Source organism: Lygodium microphyllum, chromosome 25 (assembly GCF_053477565.2).
Source record: "Lygodium microphyllum isolate KBCC chromosome 25, Lygodium_microphyllum_v1.1.10, whole genome shotgun sequence".
Lineage (NCBI taxonomy): Eukaryota > Viridiplantae > Streptophyta > Polypodiopsida > Schizaeales > Lygodiaceae > Lygodium > Lygodium microphyllum.
The window spans coordinates 109688685-109710894 of record NC_141159.1 but is presented as its reverse complement, the minus strand read 5'-3'; the positions used below and the strand labels follow the sequence as shown (position 1 = coordinate 109710894).

The 22210-nt window shown below is 43.7% G+C and overlaps 1 protein-coding gene across 2 annotated transcripts; it reads left to right on the top strand.

Moving 5' to 3' along the window:
• The first annotated feature begins 4087 nt into the window (after positions 1-4087).
• Positions 4088-9364, top strand: LOC148014614 (uncharacterized). 2 transcript variants are annotated; one of them, XM_087667011.1, is made up of 4 exons: positions 4088-5362; positions 6626-6808; positions 7176-7509; positions 8024-9364. In XM_087667011.1, the coding sequence occupies exons 1-4, from the start codon at positions 4315-4317 to the stop codon at positions 8811-8813; spliced, it is 2355 nt and encodes a 784-aa protein (XP_087523137.1). In that variant the 5' UTR covers positions 4088-4314; the 3' UTR covers positions 8814-9364. The 2 variants fall into 2 exon arrangements, with proteins under 2 accessions (XP_087523137.1, XP_087523138.1); XM_087667012.1 differs by having other exon boundaries at positions 4089-5362; positions 8030-9363.
• The last annotated feature ends 12846 nt before the right edge of the window (positions 9365-22210 follow it).

The following is a 22210-nucleotide window of genomic DNA, read 5'->3' as shown; positions in this document are numbered from 1 at the left end:
CCAACTTGAGCTTGCATAAGAGCTTGAATACAATTACCCATGAGGCACTTATAGAACTTGTGATGACAACTTTCTAACCAATGTTTGGGCTACAAGGTGTCCATTAGCTCTCTTTGCATAGTTTCAACATGACTTTTTGATCATCATTGTCAAGTTTCAACATAGAATTTGAAGTTAAAGAGGAGAAGTTTTGTAGAAAAGGACATTACGTGTAAACATGTGACATGTGTGACTTGACCCATGGATTAATAACTCATCAATAAAAACACCTTCCTCTCCTCTTATTGAAATTTTAGTTGACTATCATTTTAGAGGAAGTTTTCTAGTTCAGCACATCCTAATTTGGTACCTTTTTGACATGGATAATGGATTTGTATTCCCATGTCATATATTTTCATTCAAGCTGGATGATTCTTCTCTAAAATCTTATGTAAGTTTTTAAAATAATGCATGCTATAATAATATTAACAATAGATAAGGAATACTTACAGTGCCATGAAAGGCAAATTTCAAGGTTCAAAAACTTATAGCTTAGTTAAACCTTTGTAGAAGAACCTATAGGCATTATAATCCTAAACCCTTTCAAAATTGCCAAAACCCTTTCTATGGAGTGAAGCTAAAGGCAAATCGGGATGGAGATATATGTCATGGACCCAAGTTACATCAAATGAGTAGATGGAGGGATTGAAATTCCAAATCTTTATTTTAAAAGGATGGATGTGTATCAACCTTGGACATTGGCTATATGCTACTAATGTCAAAAGTCTCAAAGTACCCTGCTACCTAATCTAGACTAATGGACAAATTGACTGCAAGGATCAAACTCTTGTAGGTTGCACAGGGCCATTGAGGTTGATTTCCGATCAACTTCCAAGATTGAACTAGACTTTATGCAAATAATCATGGGGAATTGTTTATGATAACTCTAATAGGCAACTTGCTTCATAGGGAGGAGTAAGCACCATGTTAATCATGTGGTTGAATATTGGAGGAAATGGCACCCTTGAGCCAAGATAAGAACTTGAGATAAAAGGATTAGAAGAGTTTGGTCCACCAACCTTTCCCTATAAATTATTCATGAACAAATTTCCCACTAAGGAGAGAATTAGTAAGTTTGTGAAGGTTCCCCTCCTTTGTGTTTTTTGCACAAGGGAAGTTGAAACTATGAGACATCTTTTTAGAGGTCAAAAGAACGTGGAGACACAGTAAAGCCTGGCTAAAGAAAGCTAGTTTCCAAACCAAATTAATGCTAAGCTCATACTTTTTGGTGATAAAGTTGCTAGAGATGGGCAACTTGGAGTTGCTCAAACGTACTAAGAGCTACCATCGTGGAGGAGGTTTGGAAGCTTAGGAATGAAAACCTATGCAAGTTAGTATGTTGATTTATGCATTTTTGGCACAGGTTTGCAAATCCTATTATCCCTTGCGAATTCAAAACATGAGTTACATTGGATGATTTTGTCATGGGAAAAGAAAGCTATATTTAGGAGCCTAACAAGATACATGTTGCTTGTAGCTTTGTACTTTGCTTCAGCTTGCATAAGTAAGCTCCACAAATATTGCCAATGATGTGAAGTTCTTATAAAAGCTAGGCAGTTTGCAACTATTCACTTGCAAAAACAAGGGTCGCCACTTTAGTTGCAATTGTTGTTTTCAAGACATTTGGTTGTAGTGACATCCTTGTGATGCATGAACACACCTACTAGTGTCGAAAGGGTTTTAGTCGAAAGGTCGTATCCACCAGGAATCAGAGAAAGAAGGAAGTAGAGAATAGGAGATAGAAGAGAAGAAAAAGAATAGGCAAAGGATTCAAATATGCCAAAGCCTTTACACAATATAAAGACAAAGCTCAATGATTCAAAACACAATGTATTGATTGAACCTGAGATGATAAACAAAATCCTTGTCTGGGACTACTTGGAAGCAATCTCCAAGCATTAGATCTCTTGGAGCTCCCTGGTAGACAAAAAACGCACACCAAACACTAGCTTCTTCTTTGCTACTTAGACATCAAATTTGATAGTTCAGTTGGCTTCGCAAAGGGGGTAAAACACCAAGACACTTGCTCAAGATTCTTCAAGGTTGCTCCTTCTTGTTCCTCCCAATTTGGAGTGTTGTCTGCTGCCTGAAAACTGTGACCCCATGTTGTGCAAATTCGGAAGCCCCTCTTTTTGCATGAGATCTCCAAAACTGGTTGAAAAACAACTCGCTTTTTCCATGACACCTTATTCTAGAGGTTTACTATACCTTTTTAGGATATTTATAAGAAATAGTATCCAAAATATGTGCATTGGAAAACAAAATAAGGGAATTGAGAATATTGTAGGGTCTATCCTCATGGGAAGCTTTTCATAGTTATCCTCCACCAAAATTGGAAGAGGTTCCCTCCGTGCTCTAAGAGATCTAATCTTCCAAGTCTTCCAATTGCCATGAGGAAACTTGTGATTCCAAGTATTCTATAAAAAGTGGATTGCTCACTAACTCTACCATGGTATTCTTCCTTCTTACACTACAATAAAGGCTTATCTCATATTTCTACTATCTCACCCATTAATGTAGTTTATATTTGATAAGATGGGTTCGTTCCTATATGAAAAAAAATGAATTATCAAACATGACATCAAACATCTAAATCATCTATGGAACAGGAGGAGTCAACTCCCATATCATCAATCTTTTAGTAGTTAATATTCCTAGGAGACCCTTGTGGATCTCGTAGACTTTGTGTTTTATAAAGCTACCTTTGGTCCAAAAATCCCATATTTTTGAACCATCCATACATGGTTACTAACATTGATGACTAAGATAACATTGACTCTTTAGATTCATAAGAAAGCCGGATGATGATACACTCTAGGGTTTTTCACATTGTAGCCGTGTAATGGTGGCGCAACACCGGTCTTGCCAGCATGCATATATAGAGGCCATGTGGAGCCTTTGATATAATGTTGTTACTTTTTGGTGGCACAATTCTTCTTAGTGATAGCTTGCACAAAGAAAGCCTTTAGAAGTCACAATATTAAGCATATGTTGATGTGGTATGAGAGTATATTTCTCTTCCTAGTTAACCATTTCTCCCCTAGAAACCATGGGAGAAGTTATATTACGAAATAGTAGTAGTTGAAACCATGGGGAGAATATTACAAAATAGTCATTGTGGAAAGCCGTAACATGTCAAAAACATAACTTTGCTCCTAGAAACCACAGGGAAAAGTTATATTATAAAATAGTCATAGTTGAAAGTGCCGACATGTCAAAAACGCATAGACTTCATAATCTTTACTTCTTGCATGCTTGTAATCCACTGCATTAAACTACTAGCTAATTATGTGGCAAACTAATTCCCTTTCCAAATGACCAAGGTGAAACCTTCTAATGTTCATTTGCATATGCATGCTATCCGAGGACATCTATCTATCCTCCAGGTGGTGACTTGGGTCTGTACTACTATGATAGTTTGTTTCTAGCGTTCACTAGAGTGACAAACAACAACTTACACTAATAAGTCACAATGAATCAAATTACCTCTTTTTATTTATAACCTAATAGGCTGTGCAAGCTGCATCTTTTGGTGGCATAGTATGGTCACAATGTGTGTGAACACATCCCATAGTTGCAGCTTGTTAGTGCCGAGCATGTGAATGGGGGCCCCCTAAGGCTTGAGAGGGAAGGCTCCATGGACCATGTCATAACTTGTTCATTGGGAAGAGGAAGTCCATGTAGATGAATGATGACGATGATGAGAGGCTTTAAAACTTTCATGGGTAGTAATGAGACAAGATCATAATTAGCCACACTAGTACAAAGGGCTATGACATTCTTGCTCTCTAGACTCTCTCTCTTTCTCATGCTCTCTCTCTATATTGCTAGAACTACATGCTTGCTCTCTTTTCTATACGTGCCTCAAGATTATCTTATCTATATCTCTCTCTATCCTAGAACCACACTATAGTAAAAGGGCTACTTACATTCCTATATCAGCTATCTTCTCTGACTTTAGCCACATTAATAGAAGCGCTAGTCTTTCACTATTTGCTAGTCTATATGTTATCTGCTTGCTCTCTCTCTCTCTCTCTCTCTCTGTCTCTCTCTCGCTCTTTTTCACACCTACCTCGTCTTCTCTCCTCATAACCCCGCCTGCAATTTTGGCACACAGATACTGATACACACACCCACACACACACACACCGACCCCGCCCTCTCTTCCTCTTTGGCCCCCACCTTCAATGAATATTAGCCTAATATTGCTCCTGTAGCAGCGCCCCCCCTCCCCCTCCCCCCACCCCCCCCTCTCTCTCTCTCTCGTATCCAAGGATGGATTTCATGTCACGTAGTAGCGGCAGTGCTCGTAACACAGTCGCCTTCCCGTCCCCCTTCCTCTCATCATCCTCGTCATCATTGGCGGAACCCCGCCCTGCTTCTGTATCAGCCTCAGCAGCACCAGCTGCAAGCTCCATCAATCCTTCTAGGCTTTTCGCAGCATCATCATCATGCAGCGGCGCGCCATCGCCCCGCATCGGTCGATTAGACTCTAAGGCGGGATCAGAGGGGGAGGAGGAGGAGGAGGAGGAGGAAGAAGAAGACGACGAGGAAGAAGGACAAGGAGAGGAAGAGGATGAAGAAGATGATGGTAGCCATGAGAAGGAAGAAGAACAAGAAGAAGAACAAGAAGAAGAAGAGGGACAGGAAGAGGACGCTGCTGCTGTTGCAGTGCCGCCGCAGCAGCAGCGGCAGAAGAGAGCAGCTGCAGGCCTTAAGCGGGAGCTGATGAAAGAGGATAATGGTGATGATGACGATGCTCATAATGGCAGCCTTTCATCGTGCCAGATCAGGGATTCGTCATCCTCGTCCACCATTCTTAAGCTTGCCCGCTCTGACTCCCTCCCCAGCTTCTCTCACAAGCAGGCGCCATATGGCCACCACCATGAAGAGCCAGCCATGCTTGCAGAGCCTCTCTATAATTATCCCCATTGCAGCAGCACAACCAGCACCATAGCCAGCTCTCATCTTCCCTCGGGCTATAATAATAACAATAATAATAATAATAATAACAATACCAGCTGCTACAGTAGCTACTATCCCAGCGGCCCTTCCCCCTTTCCTGGGAGCTCTCATCATGCAGTGCAGGTGCAGCAATATGCTTCATCATCTCATTGCAATTCCCCTTTCATCATCAGCTCTCACCACGCTGCCTGCAGCCCTGCTGCAGCAGGACCTCTTGGTCTTCACGCCAGCTTCCATGATTCTAGCAAGGCCATGATGAATGTCATGCCCCCTAATGAAGACACCAGATCATTCACCGGCATTGCCAGAGCCTGCAGCAGCAGTTTCCCCACTACCACTACCACCATCCTCAACACAGGTAAGCCAACAAACCTCACTGCAACCCCCCTTTCCGAAAACCCTAGTTTTGGTGCCCGGGGGGTCGTTACCCCGATGGATTTGCTGTTCTGCATGGCCAATCTAACCCTAGCTACTGTCATAGCTTTCTGCATTGACTGGTCCAACCCAACCTTACTGCAATATTGTATCCTTACCCTGGTATTGTGGCATGTTTTGCCACCCTGCCTGCCCCCAGGTAGCCTTAACGCGTCCCCCTCTACCCCTGTTTTCTGATCATGTTTACGGCACCTGACTGCATGGGCCTTCCGCCCCCGGCCGTTGCTGGCTATAGGTTATTTAAGCTTGGAAGCCCATCCCACTGTGTCTTGGTGCAATTTTAGTCTCGATTTGCTGCCTGCTAAGGACAGACGTGTTATTGCATAACTATCTTGTTTCTCTGAAGGTGTGCATTGCCTTCTAATTCTTGTCTGTTTCAATGGTCTTGGCTTTGAGTGAATTTCTCTGCAGACTAGGTTCTTTACCCGTTCTACTGCAGTTTTGGAAGTCATCTCAGCTCCCATGCCGACGCACGCCCTCTGCATAACCAGCTGTTCTTTGAGGTAGCCATGTGCCCACGTGCATTGTAGGTTCTGCTAGTCGCAGCATCCCTTTTGATATGTTCTCTCCGTGTGTATCTCTCTCGCTTTGCTTTACGAGTAATCCTGTGAGTCCTAGCTGTAGGCATTCGTTACTTGTCTTAATTCTGTGAACTTAGCCTTGTTTTGGACAAAACCTTGCTAGCTGATGAACCCTTGCACGTGCTCATAATAGCAACACGTATTCACTTCTTTAATAGTCTACCGTACCTGCAGTTGATTCATTCTGTCTAAAAGCTTGATTTCTGAGTGTCAAAGGCATATTGCATGGCATTAAATGTCTTGGGGGGCCGTGAATGAAGTGCGTGATCAAGTGTAAGTGAAAGATTTGCCACACGGCGCTTCAGAATAGCTTGGCGCTTTCCGAACGTTGCTAGTTCGCCAGTGTGTGTGTGTCGGGCATGCAGGGTAGAGAAAGTCCCATGAGATGGCAGTTGTCGTAGCTTTATCTAGGGTTTCAACCACACAATGAGGGGGACTGGGGAAATTCGGGTACCAGGAGTTTCCTCAAGAAACAATGTTGATTGATCTTTCTATTGACCTCGATTCATATTTCTGTGATCAGATCCTACGGTGAAATTGATGTTCTTACTCGTATGTGATTTAATCTTTGCGGTGGAACTGATGTAAGGCCTTAACTTCTGCAGGTGTGGCTACCGTAGATGCCTTCACCCCCAAGCAGTGGAACGAGTTCACACAACAAGTGTATGTGTTTAAGCACCTTGTTGCAGGTGTTACCCCTCCTCCTGCACTCCTTCTTCCTTTGATCAACAGCATATCCACTTTGAGCAGAATTGGAGCTGGGTTGGTTCAGCTCGGCAGCAATGCAGGTATGTTACACTGGAGGTTCCAACGTGTATTTGAAATCTGGCCTTTTGTCATTCCTCTTAGCTTGGACTTTCTTGCTTGTGGCCCACAAAGTTTACAGTATGCAATCCTGGAGGAACCATAAACATTTTTAAGCTGCTTTTCTTGTGGGGATCAAACGTATGGCACAAGTTATTTAGATAACATCTAGAGTCTATTTGCTGCGATTAGCTTTCATGATATGCTGTACTTTAAGAGGCTGCGATGTCTCAAACAAGAGCTTGTTCAGATTAACAGTTGTAGTTAATTTGCTATGTTACATAATAGAACATGAGACTTGTTTTGGCTAATGTTGACTCTAAAATGTGTGTTGTCTTTGGACCTCTCTAGCGGGTGGCTTCAGCTTTGGACCAAGAGGGTCCATAGATCCAGAACCTGGAAGGTGCAGAAGGACTGATGGGAAGAAATGGAGGTGCGGAAGGGATGTTGTACCGGACCAGAAGTATTGTGAGCGGCATATGAATCGTGGCCGCCATCGGTCTAGAGCCAAAAACAATACTGACTCCACGCAGGCAGTGCTGAACAGCAATGGTCCTGCTCCTCAAAGTAACATAAACTTGAAATCTGCAGTTCCTGTGCAGGCCCAGCTCTCCAAGAACCACATTGTTGATGCATCCTTGTCCAGAGACTCCCAGTTACAATTTTCTCTGGTCACCCCGTGCAAGTAAATGGCTGCTACTTTCTCTTTCACTTGGTTTTGGATGTGGATCTATTGCAGTTAAAGGATTTCAGAGAAAGTCCCACCATAACATTTTGAATTATGACAACCTTACGAGCTTTGCAAGGAAGGGACCGCATATCTAGCTAGTTGTGGTTGGGGGCAAGGGGAATGCTGTCCCTGGGGTGGGGACCAGCAGCACTGCCCCCAAGCACACCTAGCTATGTATGCGGTGTCTCTGAGCACAAGCCCACGATGTTGAACACTATAGGGAAAAAGAGCCCACCTAGCTGTGCATGCAGTGTTTCCGGAGCACAAGCCCAGGTTGTCGAACACTAGGGAAAAACAAGGGTAAAGAACCCTTTTCTTCCATGGGATGTCAGAAATCCAAGTTTTAAACTTTTCGCAATTATCTTGTGCGGCCTCCTCTAATTGAAGGGATGGGATGGTAGGGTAAGATGGTTCAGGCAAGATTTGTGTTTTTTTCTCATTTCAATTGCCTTATGTTCATTTGTTCTAGTGACAGGTCTATGACTAGTAACAGTCATCAGAACATGATCTCGGCTGACAGCAATGGGCTACTGCAAACTGCTGTTTCAAATTCCTTTGCAACCTCAACACTTCCTTCAGCAAAGGCCAATAATGATATAATTAAGCAGACTGCACCCGCTCAGCTGTTTGATCTCCTCCATGGAGGTAACCAACAGCTGACTTTAGAGCCTACTGCCAAATTCAGCCCTCCTGGACTTCGATTTCTGAGCTCCAATGGTGGCAGAAGAGAGATGTCTGCTGCAGACACTTTTGCCATGTGCTCGACTGATAGCGATTGGCAACGGCCCAGAGATCCATTGCTCTCTTCAGTCTCCTCTTGGATGGATGCTGACAGGAGCAGGGTCACAAACCTATCCATTTCCAACATGGGCATGAAACAGTCCCCTTCTCCAGTTAGGCTAGGCATGGTGAAGTATGAAGGAGAAGAAGGCCTCATGGAAGGGGACTTTTTAGGCCAAATGGGCAATGAAGGGGCAAGGAAGCAATCTACCTGGGTGCCCATCTCTTGGGATACACCGATTATTGGGGGGCCTCTGGCAGAGGTGTTACAGCCCAAAGGCTCTCTCAACTTGGGAGGAGATCTAAACCTGCTGGATGGCATGAAAGAGGTTAGTGGCAGCCATGGCCTTGCCTCTCCTACTGGGGTTCTCCACAAGACTGCCTTTGGGTCCTACTCTGATAGCAGTAGCAGTGCCAGCAGCCCCCACTCGTCAGCTGTCAAGGTTGATCCTGCAATTGGCCTGTGCGATGCAATCTAAAATCTAAAAAAATTTACGTGTGCACCTGCTATGGCACATGGTATATGTTTGTCTATGCTTATGCATTAGCAAGCCCATGCGTGTCCTCTGTATGCACCTTGTCATCATGCCTGTCTTCTGTATGCTCGTTGTCTTCTGTGCGCTTGATGTTACTGGGCAATTTGGAATGAGGTGCCGGATTATATATTGTAGAGGGGAGACGGTTGATCTGGGCCTATGCAACCTCTACTAAAACCAGGGGGTACACACATTTTTGCACTTTTTAAACTTGGATATACTATGACTTGTTAAGAGTGCAGGAGTCAATAGTATAGCTAGAAGCGAGTAAACAAGCAAATGCAGAGCAGTTATGATGTAATCTATTCTCTTCATCGTTCGATCTGTATCATCCAATGATCCAACTCAGATAGTCTTAAAACTATGTAATGGCTCCTTGACAGCAGCCTTAATTGAATTATGCTTCCTTATCTTGGATTATTCACATAATTCCCATAAAGAAGAAATCATGCTTCTTTGTGTCTATTACAAAGAATGTCCAACGTTAATGTACTATTTTAAGGAATTATGTTTGTCATCACAGTCGGGGATTTCCTACTATAATTGAGAAGCCACTATTACACCAGCCAAAGCACGAACGCAGATTACAAAACAAATTGCAATCTAGGTGTCTCTGCGGAGTAAATACCTTACTGGCCTTTTAAAGCCACGTTTAGCGGTAGGGAATGTTTTTCTTTATAATGCGAGGTTGGTAATATTAGAAATTTTTGTCTTTGGGGTGGGAGTTAGGGGGTGGCTCTAAACTTTTAGCCCTCTTTGGAGCTTGTCAACTGGCTTGAGAGCATTATGTGTCAGACATTTTCTCAAGCATATGAACATCATCTACAAGTATGCAGTTACAAAGCATACCTTGCTTTATACTTGCCCAAAGGCAATATTGTTTCCGAGACACCATAGGTTGAGCATAACTATTGCTCTCAAGGACTCCAAACCTTCTCTGAACTCATTAAAATGGACTTTGTCCTCGAGTACAATCTGCTTCCAACTAACAAAATGTAAATCCATCGAAACGTCACATGATTGTCTTGAGCTTTCTCCACACAGCTTCCATCTGTTGACATTCATAAAAAACATGCTTAATTGTTTCATTTTTTCTCTTTCAAGGACACAGGGAAGGTGCAGGTTGGAACTTAACAAGACTCCCTAGTAGACAGGTTGTTGTTGGCTACTATCTTGCAAAGCAATATGTTGATTTGAGGGAGGGGGTTGCTCTCCAAGCATTTCTTCCATGTTCTAAAACCTCCTCTAGGATCCTCCTCCTTCCACGCCTCTATAGTGTTGGAGTAGCATTCATATAGGGGATCTTTGGTATTCTTTTTCCATGTCTTGCTATTGAGTAGCATTCGTACAGGGGGAGATAGTCTTATTCAATATATCCCTAAGGCTATCATAGGCCATCATGAAAAGAAGCTCACTCTCGTTCCATCATTGAACATTTGATTAGATGGAGAGGTTTACCACTTGAAGAGGCTTCTTAAAGACCCGAATTTATATTAGATGAGTTTTCTTATCTACGAGATGTGGCTAAAGCATAATTATTGTGGAGACAATTATGGTGCAAACAAGATTTTGACTATTATTTGTTTTTTACTAGTTTTTATTTTACCAAGTTTTCAAAAATATGCCACCTACAGTGGGTTAAAGTACCCCTTACAAGCTATGTCTTGACATGCGATACACTTTATTTGGATACTTCTTTTAAAAGTTATGGCAGATTTGATTTAGCAAGGTTTGTTTTTTACAGTAAGCTGTCTTCTTACTTTTGAGTCTATTTCTTGAAGACTTAAAGTTCCAAACTCTTTTGAAAATATCGAGATGATATGCACAACCGAGTCTTTTCTTCATGTCTGCATTTCAATCTATATATCTCCTATCTTTCATTCGTTTTTATACTTTGTGTAGCTAAAAGCAGAGTAGTACTCTGTCATCCATTCTTTCTAACTCTTGTAAGTTTGTTTCTGTGGACAAAAACCTTGGGGGACACAATGGATTGTAAGAAGCTAGAAAGAATATATATTTAATGTGAAATTATTAATAATATCTTATCACAATGTATAAGAAGCAAAGTCCAAGGTATTGTGGATCTTATAGGATCACTAAGTGCCTATGACCTAATGTTTACAGACTACAGCTGTCTGCAACCCTAAAGGTTCATAACGTATTCCACGTTAGCTTATTGAAAAAGTATCTACCTAATCCAAATCATATACTTGATGATCAGCAAGTTGTAATGCCTAGCTAAGTAGTCCTTGAGTTACAGCTTGATAAAGTCCTAGATGTCAAGGAGAGGCATTTGAGGTCAAGGAACTTGAAAGAATACCTCATCCAATGGAAAGATTATCCTGAAGAGGATGCCACTTGGATGGACAAAGATACTCTCAACCAACAATACCCTAAGGTCCTCTCGAGATGAGGACATCTCGATTCCTCTAAGGGGGAGAGAATGCAAGGGGCATAGGAACCCTCCCCTTAAATATCAAAGGAAAAGGGAATTTTTTTTTCTTTCAACCTAAAATTTTTTCATCCCTTTCCCTCTCTCCCCATCGACAGCCATTGGGGGAGGAGAGGGAGTGGGAGTGGTGGATTGGCAGGAGAGGCATGCACCCCATGTGGAGGGTGGCCATGCCAACCATCTCCTCCTATAAGGGGAGGACTTCTATCCTCCCCGAGCAAAGTAGAGGAAGGAGGCGGCTACGCCGTCATTGTCACGCCGTCCCCTAGCGCTACACAGGGCCACCCAGCTCCGTCCCAAGCCAGCCTACCTGTTGTCTAATCACACTTCCCACCCTCTGATCTGTTCCAACGGCAGCCGCCTGATGTTTTGCGCTGTCACCTAGGGACGATCCACGCCACCTGTTTGTCCCCCCCTCGTCCACCACCTCCTTGGGCCTATGACTAGGATAGTTGGCGTTGGGAGCTTGGCTCTCTGAGCCCCAACGATCATTCTCCCCCTCTCGCGCCGGTGCTGCGGCCCTCCCAAACACGTCACCCCTTGGTTGACTTGCATCGGGGGTCCCTCTCTTGGCCCTCCAAATAAACGGCCACCTGGGCCCTCCAAATAAATGACCACCTCGGCCCTCGAAAAAATTTAACGGCCTCCTTGTTTGGGCCGTAAAGGGAAAAAGGTAGAGGGAGAGAATAAGAAGAGGGTGGGAGAAGAGAAAGAAGGTGAGGGAGAGAGAGAGAAGAGGAAGAGGGAAAGAGAAGAAGGTGAGAAGGAGTGGAAGAAAGAAAAGCAAGGAGGGAGAGGGGGAAGAGAAGGAGGAGCGAGGGAGGAGTAAAGAGAGAAAAGGAGGAGAGGGTAAGAAGTAGAGGAAGGAGGTAGAAGGAGGAGAGAAGTAGGAGGAGGAGAGGATAAGGAGTAGGAGGGAAGAAAAAGGAGGGGGGAGAGGAGGAAATAAGAAGTGGGTAGAAAAGGAGGTAGAAGAGTAAGGAGGGAGAGAGAGAAGAGAAGGAAGAGGGAAGTAGAGGGGGAGTAGTAGAAGGGAAGAAGGAAGAGGGAAGTAGAGGGGGAGTAGTAGAAGGGAAGAAGTAGGAGAGAGGTAGAGGAAGAGTAAGAAAAAGGGAGAGGAGAGGAGGAGGAGCGAGGGAGGAGTAAAGAGAGAAAAGGAGGAGAGGGTAAGAAGTAGAGGAAGGAGGTAGAAGGAGGAGAGAAGTAGGAGGAGGAGAGGATAAGGAGTAGGAGAGAAGAAAAAGGAGGGGGGAGAGGAGGAAATAAGAAGTGGGTAGAAAAGGAGGTAGAAGAGTAAGGAGGGAGAGAGAGAAGAGAAGGAAGAATGAAGGAGGGAGAGAGAAAAGAGAAGGTAGAGGAAGAGGGAAGTAGAGGGGGAGTAGTAGAAGGGAAGAAGTAGGAGAGAGGTAGAGGAAGAGTAAGAAAAAGGGAGAGGAGAGGAGGAGAAGGGAAATGAGAGAGGAAGAGGAAGAAGAAGAAGAGGTAGAGGAAGAGAGGTGAGAAGTGGTAGAAGGAAAAGAGGAAGGAGCAGAAGGAGAAAGAAGTGGGAGAAGGACAAGAAGAGAGGTAGAAGAAAGAAAAAGGGGGTAACCACTACGAGTCACCCAAACCACTCTCCTGGCAACAAACCACATCCGGCGGTCTTCCCAACTGATCATGTCTAACCGAAACCGTTAAGGTCGGACTGCCCCAATCTCCGCGAGGCGAATGGCTCCTAAGAAAGTTGCAGGAAGCATAGGCGCCCAAGCTGCAGATAATGCTGAAGAGACCAGCTAAACAACCAACGCAGTGCACACGAATCAAGCCCAGGTTCTAAGCGTTAAAAGAATTAATTTAGGACTTATTTCTCGTGGAAGGGATAATGTCGTGCATAAGGTTTTGTTTATTCTAAGAACCAAGTTGCATGCGCGAAACGGTAGAAGTTGATTTCCCATAAAATTTTACGCACGTAAAATGATAAAGTTAACGCCTTACCTCACAAGAAACGATAGCTTTTACTCACATAAAATGATAAGGTTATCGCCTTATTTCACATAAAATGATAGCTTTTTAATTAGTTCAGTGTATGAATAGTCATTTAGAATTCACGTTTCACAATCATGGTTAAAAGAAACACATGAAATGTTAATTTTTGTTCATAAGATACACTTGCATCGTTAGAAAATAAAACCCTAGACTTCCATAGACGCAAGTCACATGTGATCCGGTGCATTAGAAATAAGTACTCATTGCGAGGAATAAAGGGAGATAAAAGTTGTTTAGGGAACAACTATACTAAACGCACAACGTGCATGATGGTTGAGAAGTCTTGCATAAAACCGCTCTAAGAGAATTGGAAGAATCGCATGCATCTAAGTCACATGTGATCCGGTGCATTAGAAATAAGTACTCATTGCGAGGAATAAAGGGAGATAAAAGTTGTTTAGGGAACAACTATACTAAACGCACAACGTGCATGATGGTTGAGAAGTCTTGCATAAAACCGCTCTAAGAGAATTGGAAGAATCGCATGCATCTAAATCACATCTTGAAAGTTTAAATGAGGAATCATGTGTTGCCATGTGTGTTGAGCTTGGCGGGAATTAGAGATTATAAGACCCTTGGTTGGGTCGTGAATAAGGCATGTCCATTGCCTTGACTGACCCGCTAGTGCTTCAGTTAGGGACTAGGATACCCTAGGAAAGTATAAGTCAACTTACCAAGACCATTTGCTCTTGTTGAAATTATTGGGATTTCGCCAAGTTGCGGAAAGACCCAAGATCGGGTGCTGGGCATCCGGGAAAAAGGAGTCACACCTTACTAGTCGGTCGCACAAACTACCTCTGAAATGTTCGTGCTTGTACTTAGATACATTATTTGATTTCTTCACTCAAGGAACTAATTCAAGGGAAAACACTTAATGCCTTAGGTTGAAAGCCTGGAGGGAGAGATAGAAACAATTACCTTCGACTGTCTGCCTGGCCCTATCAAAGGGGGTTGTTAGCCGCACTGGGTATATGGACCTAACCCATCGCGAGAGGTCTCTCCGTGGGTATTGCTTGGAGTGGGAGGACGCTTGGGTGCCAGGGGAGGCTCTGATTGTAAATCCCTTGCCTCCGGATCTCGTGTAAGAGGTCGACGTGACTCGAGATGGGATCTCGAGGCCCGTGTACTAGTCTACGGGCGGAACTTGGAACAACGATCTTGTAGATTGTTGGGATGGTCTTCGGGCATGATGTTGGATGTAATCCGGAATTATGACAAATAAAGAATAGATGCTTGAGAAAAAGGAACTTGCTTGACATTGTTTTTGTGTTAGACCCTGACCTCAAGTCGATCCCAAGTGGGAATGGTTGGACTCTTCCGCTTGGGGAAAACTCGGGAAGACCTAGATCGCAAACCCTGTGTCATTCCCTGCGAGTGCCAGGTGGAGCCTTCTAGACCCTCCTCCTGATGGGCTGTTAAGACATGTCCCGCAATCGGACAAATGGGCACGTTACAGTTGGTATCAGAGCGAACCAATGGAATCTAAGATTTACAAAGGAACTTAATGGAGGAAAGTAAAGGGATTAAGGGGATAGCCAGGGAAAGGTGAGTGGAATAGAGCAATGTTTGCTGTTGAGAACATTTCCTTACTCACTTATGGATATTGGGCTGTAGAGTCACGAAGCATGGAACAAATTCTTGGTATTCCAAGTTATGTTTATGATTGCAATGCGTGCTTCGGATTATCGACGGAGGCTAGGCATGATGAATATTCTAGACCATATCTACAATCCTTCATCCTTGTACGCGGAACGGAGATGGATGGGAGAATCAGGAATATATTACATAGCGGCCCACCGACTTGCATACCTTCAGACCGACTTGAAGAGAATCAAGTGGATGGAGGATTTAAAGATTGTGAAGCTGTTCATCTTTGTCGAAGCTCACACAAACGCAACCTTGCATGTTGGCGGTCGGCAAGTCAAGCAAAACAAGTATGTGTATGAAGAAGTGACTTGCGTGATCCCTGCCGACAGAATCAAAGTGCTGGGGTATTATGAGAAGAATGGGTATCAAAGGAAGGGATACCCCAAGCTTCCTATGACTTATCAATTCTTGAAAATCCATGACCCCCCTCCATATTATTACTCAGTCCTTGTAGCCGAATGTAACACAATCCTATTTTCCCTAAACTGATGTGCCAAGCAGCTTGTTTTACTTTCCCAAAATAAATGTACTAAAAAGGGCTGCCCTCATGAATGAATAAGATTTTTATTATTGTCTATCCTGGTTGTAAATGTTGGCAAATGAGTCGAGTGATTAGGCTACTTGGCTAAAAGCTGTGCTGGTCATATTAATGTAATGTGAGAAACGTTTGTTAAGTTTTTAACATAAAGAATCTTATTGCCCAGGCGCAACCCCAAGTGCAGATTCCAAGTCAGTCCCCTGCACTAAGTACAGTTGTGATTCAAGAGAAGAAGTTCATTCTCAAATAAATCAAGCCACCTGAATTCGATGGTAAGGGAAGGATTGTTCAAACTGATGCCGAGATCTGGATCGAGTCCATGGAGGATTTTTTTGAGGTAGTAGAAACTACAGCTGCTAACCAAGCTATGCTCGCCAAACTTAAGCTTACAGGCGAAGCAATACTTTGGTGGAAACAGTGGTGCAGAGACCAAGGGATCTCAGAAGCGACAATCACTTGGGAGAAGCTTAAGGAAGCTATGCGAGGGAGGTACTTGCCCCCTGCTTACCGCACACAGAAGATTAATGAATTCTATAAATTGAAGCAACTTGGACTATCCATTGATGCATATTATTCAAAGTTTGTCTCTCTCTTAAAGTATGCGCCACAAATGGATATGACACAACAAGTGTCAAAGTTTTGTGTTGGGTTAAATCCACCCATAAACACCCGCTTGGAATCAATGCGCCCAATGGACCTATAAGATACACTCATTCGAGCTGCACCAATAATACAGGAGATGCAGACCAATCTAAGGGACAACAGGACTTGGCCTTACGGGGATTAGAACAAGGGAATATATAGGTCTTAAGCTAAGAGAGCGCAGGGCTAGGATCAGGGACAAAGAAAGAAAGCTAGTACCAACGCTGTCAACAACTTTGTTCCTACACAAGGTAATGGCGGCAATCTCTATTGCTTCCATTGCAATGAGCTTGGACACTTTAAGAGGCAGTGTCCCAAGCTTAGCAGAGGATAATTCCAAGGGCCATTCCAAGGAGCCGCCCATGGCCAAGGAGCCACCGTCATGGCCAGAGGGAGAACCTCCAGTGTTGCCAATAAGGAGCTGGGCAATGAAGAAGATCTATCCATGGACGCTGACATTGAGAGGGCAATGGTTCATGCCGCTCTTCACAAGAAGGGTCCAAATCGCCAATTCTCGATAATCCAAACTCCATTGGATTATGAAGGTAAAAGCTTTAAAACCTTAATCGATTGTGGTCATTTCACCGATCTGTGCAAAAAAACTAGGGATAGCCACAATAGACACACCTACTTTACTTGTGGAATTAGCAAATGGTCGTGAGGTCTCTTGTACTAGGCAAACTCCTAAGGTGAAATTCCTACTGGGTGGGAAGCCAACTTCGGTGAGATTCAGGGTAATGAACCTAGGTGTCCACGAATGTTTGCTCGGAATGGATTGGCTAATACCCAATGATGCCCACATACACTGTGGTAAGGGCCAAGTCTCCTTTCGAAATTCTCAAGAGGAACTAGTTACAACTCAAGGAGAGGTTGGTAAGCCAAAAATTCAGCTGGCAAAAGCAACATGGATAATAAAAGGAGTTAGAAAGGGTCTACTTGTCTATCTGATTAAACTAAATAAGCTAGATTAGAATCAGGAATGTGGGGAAGAACCTTCATGGTTAAAGGAATACGCAGATGTATTTCCTGAAGAGCTGACAGAACTTCCTACTCAAAGGGAAGTCGACCACGAAATCAAGCTGGCGCCAGGAGCTGCACCAGTCGCAAAGAGACCATATAGGATGTCCATCCCGTAAGTGATTGAATTGAAGGAGTAACTCAAGCAACTGTTAGACCAAGGCTACATTCGTCCTAGCAGTTCGCTATGGGGAGCTCCAGTGCTATTCTAGAAGAAGAAAGATGGAACGCTTCAGTTATGCATTGACTACAGAGGGTTGAATCAATTGACCATTAAAAAAAAATACCCCATTCCAAGAATAGATGAACTTCTTGACCGTCTTCAAGGTGCGAAGATCTTCTCTAAGATAGATCTCAAGTCTGGATATTATCAGATAAGGATCAAGGAGGAAGATATCCCAAAGACTGCTTTTAGTACAAGGTACGGACACTTTGAATTCCTAGTGATGTAATTCGGGCTGACAAATGCTCCTGCTACCTTCAATAGGTTAATGCAGGATATCTTTAGGCTCTATCTTGATGACTTCGTACTCGCTTTCTTTGACGATACCCTAGTCTACTCTAAGCAGGAAAAAGATCATGAACCCCAGCTTCACATTGTTCTTGAAACAATGAGAGCACACAAGCTTTATGCCAAGAAGAAGAAGTGTGCATTTTTCAAGCGACAGATTGAATATTTGGGATTCATTGTATTAGCGGAAGGAATTTCAGTGGATCCGACCAAAGTCAGAGATGTTCTGGAATGGCCAACACCAACTTCTGTCAAAGAAATACGTAGTTTTCTTGGATTGATGGGATGTTACATGATCTTTATAAAAAACTATACTTTGATTGCAGCGCCTCTGACTGATCTACTAAAGAAGCAAGTAGCAATTGTATGGTCACCTACTAAACAGACTAGCTTTGACAAAATAAAGCAAAGCTTGGTATCAGCACCCATCCTGAAACTTCTTGATCTTAGTAAGGAGTTTGAAGTGGTAACTAATGCAAGCACACTTGCCTTAGAATATGTGCTTATACAAGAAGGTTACCCCGTAGCATACTCTTCACGGAAACTGAAGAGCCATGAAAGGAATTACGCTACCCACGATCTGGAGCTGTTGGCTGTCATCCATGCGCTCAAACTTTGGAGACACTACTTACTGGGTAACAAATTTGCCTTAGTGACAGACCACAAGAGTCTTAAATGGATCTTCATCCAGAATGAGCTCAATATGAGGCAACGTTGATGGATTGAAGTGTTGGAAGAATATGATTTTGAAATCAAATACCAGTCTGGAAAGGAGAATGTAGTTGCTGATGCACTCAGTCGCAAGGCATTTTTGAATTCTTTGATTTTGCAAGATCCATCAACAGCAAGATCTCTAGCCACAAAGGTATCAATGCCAAACAACCCAATTCTTGAGCTAGCTAGAGAAGAGGCATGTCATGACCTAGTCTATCAGAAATTGCTAAGGGAGATCCCCATCAAAGATCAAGACCCGAAGCTAAAGATGAAGTATCAAGAATTCTCTGTAAGTAGTGGACTTGTCTACTTTAGGACAAGATTGTGTATCCTCGCAAGCCAATCTCTTAAGCAGAAGATACTTTGGGAAGCCCATGACTCCCCTTTCTAAGGACATCCTAGCTATGCCAAGACCCTTAATGCGGTCAGGAAGAGCTATTATTGGGATAGGCTCAAAGGTGACATTCTCAAATATGTCACGGAATGTTTGTCTTGTCAATGCATTAAGGCGGAACATGTCAAAATGCTTGGGAAGTTGCAACCACTTGACATTCCCCAAATGAAATGGGAATTCATTAGTATGGACTTTGTTGTTGGCCTACCCCAAGTTCAGGGAGGATACAACTCTATTATGGTTGTAGTAGATATGCTCACTAAGGTTGCACATCTCATCCCTGTCAAGAAAAACTATAAAGTCTCAGACATTGCTAGATTATTCATCAAGGAAATATTTAAACTGCATGGGTTACCCAGAAGAATCATTAGTGATCGTGATCTCTCTTCATATCACACTTCTGGAGGGCTATCTTCGAGGCCATTGGGACTCAACTTTGTTTCAGTACAGCTTACCATCCCCAAACCGATGGTCAAACGGAACGAGTCAACCAAGTCATTGAAGATATGCTTAGGGCACATTGCTGTCGCGAACCCAAAAAGTGGATTCAATATTTGCCACTGGTTGAGTTTGCCTACAATGCTTCTTATCAACAAAGTATTTAGATGACCCCTTTCCAAGCATTGTATGGGCACGATTGTCGTACTCCTTTGAGCTTCTCAGATCCAACCTTGAGAGTTAAAGCTTCAAAGCAGATGCTGGAAGACATGGATGACCAAATCAAATCAATAAGACAAGACATCCAAGCCGCCAAGGACAGACAGAAGGCTTACGCAGACTTGAAACGGCAAGACAAATCCTTCGTTGAAGGTGATATGGTCTTCATCCGCGTATGCTCTAAAAATAGTTCACTATCCTTGGGAGAGTACAAGAAGCCAAGTCCAATGTATTGTGGACCTTATAAGATCACTAAGTGCCTAGGACCTAATGCTTACAGACTATAGCTGTCCGCAACCCTAAAGGTTCATAATGTATTCCACGTTAGCCTATTAAAAAAATATTTACCTAATCCAAATCATGTACTTGATGATCAGCAAGTTGTAATGCCTAGCCAAGGAGTCCTTGAGCTACGGCTTGATAGAGTCCTAGATGTCAAGGAGAGGCATTTGAGGTCAAGGACCTTGAAAGAATACTGTGTCAGTGGAAAGATTATCCCGAAGAGGATACCACTTGGATGGACGAAGATACTCTCAACCAACAATACCCCTAGGTCCTCTCGAGATGAGGATATCTCGATTCCTCTAAGGGGGAGAGAATTAAAGGGGCATAGGAACCCTCCCCTTAAATATCAAAGGAAAAGGGATTTTTTTTTTCTTTCAACTCAAATCTTTTTTGCTCCCCTCTCCTTTCTCCCCGCTGACAGCTGTCGGGGGAGGAGAGAGGGAGTGGGAGTGGTGGATTGGCAGGAGAGGCATGCATCCTCCAGGTGGAGGGTGGCCATGCCAACCATCTCCTCCCCTTCCCTTATATAGGGGAGGACTTCTACCCTCCGCGGGCAAAGTAGAGGAAGGAGGAGGCTACGCCGTTGTCGTCACACCGTCCCCTAGCGCTGCACAGGGCCACTCGGCTCCGTCCCAAGCCACCCTACTTGCCGTATGATCACACTTCCCGCCCTCTGATATGCTGCAATGGCAGCCACCTGACGTTCTGCGCCGTCACCTAGGGACGACCCACGCCACCTTTTTGTCCCCCCCCCCCGTCTGCCACCTCCCTGGGCCTACGACCAGGGTAGCTGGCGTTGGGAGCTCAGCTCTCTGAGCCCCAACAATCATTCTCCCCCTCTCCTCTCGTCGGTGCTGCGGCCCTCCCAAACACGTCACCCCTTGGTCGACTTGCATCGCGGGTCCCTCCCCTGGGCCCTCCAAATAAACGGCCATCTGGGCCCTCCAAATAAACGACCACCTGGGCCCTCAAAAAAATTAAATGGCCTCCTTGTTTGGGCCGTGAAGGGAAAAAGGTAGAGGGAGAGAATAAGAAGAGGGTGGAAGAAGAGAAAGAAGGTGAGAGAGAGAGAGAGAAGAGGAAGAAGAAGGTGAGAAGGAGTGGAAGAAAGAGAGAGAAGAGGAGTGAAGAGCAAGGAGGGAGAGGGGGAAGTGAAGGAGGAGTGAAGGAGTAGGAGTGAGGGAGGAGTAAAGAGAGAGAAGAAGGAGGAGAGGGTAAGAAGTAGAGAAAGAAGGTAGGAGGAGAGAAGTAGGAGGAGAGGATAAGGAGTAGAAGGAGGGAAGAAAAAGGAGGGAGAGAAGAGGAAAGAAGAAGTGGGTAGAAAAGGAGGAGGAGGTAGAAGAGTAAAAAGGAGGGAGAGAGAGAAGAGAAGGAAGAGTGAAGGAGGAGTAAAGGAGTGAGGAAAAGAAGGTAGAGGAAGAGGGAAGTAGAGGGGGAGTAGTAGAAGAAGGGAAGGAGTAGGAGAGAGGTAGAGGAAGAGTAAAAAAAAGGGAGAGAAGGAGGAGAGAAGAAGAAGAAGGGAAAGGAGAGAAGAAGAGGAAGAAGAAGAAGAGGTAGAGGAAGAGAGGTGAGAAGTGGTAGAGGAAGGAAAAGAGAAAGGAGCAGGAGAAAGAAGTGGAAGGAGGACAAGAAGAGAGGTAGAAGAAAGAAAAAGGGGGCAACCACTACAAGTCACCTAAACCACTCTCCTGGCAACAAACCACATCTGGCGGCCTTCCCAATCGATCGTGTCTAATCGAAACCGTTAAGGTCCGGATTGCCCCAATCTCCGCGAGGCGAATGGCTCCCAAGAAGAAAGTCGCGGAAAGCATAGGTGCCCAAGCCACCGGTAATGCTGGAGGGACGAGCTGAACAACCAACGCAGTGCACACGAATCAAGCCCACGTTCTAAGCATTAAAAGAATTAATTAAGGACTTATTTATTGTGGAAGGGATAATGTCGTGCATAAGGTTTTGTTTATTCTAAGAACTAAGTTGCATGCGTGAAACAGTAGAGGTTGATTTTCCATAAAATTTTACGCACGTAAAATGATAAAGTTAACACCTTACCTCACAAGAAATGATAGCTTTTACTCACATAAAATGATAAGATTATCGCCTTTTTTCACATAAAATGATAGCTTTTTAACCAGTTTAGTGCATGAATAGTCATTTAGAATTCATGTTTCGTAATTATGCTTAAAAGAAACACATGAAATGTTAATTTCTATTCATAAAATACACTCGCATCGTTAGAAAAAAAAACCCTAGACTTCCATAGACGCAAGTCACATGTGATCTGGTGCATCAGAAATAAGTACTCATTGCCAGGAATAAAGGGAGATAATAGCTGTTTAGGGGACAACTATACTAAACGCACAACGTGCATGATGGTTGAGAAATCCTGCATAACACCGCCCTAAGAGAATTGGAAGAATCGCATGTATCTAAATCGCATCTTGAAAGTTTAAATGAGGAA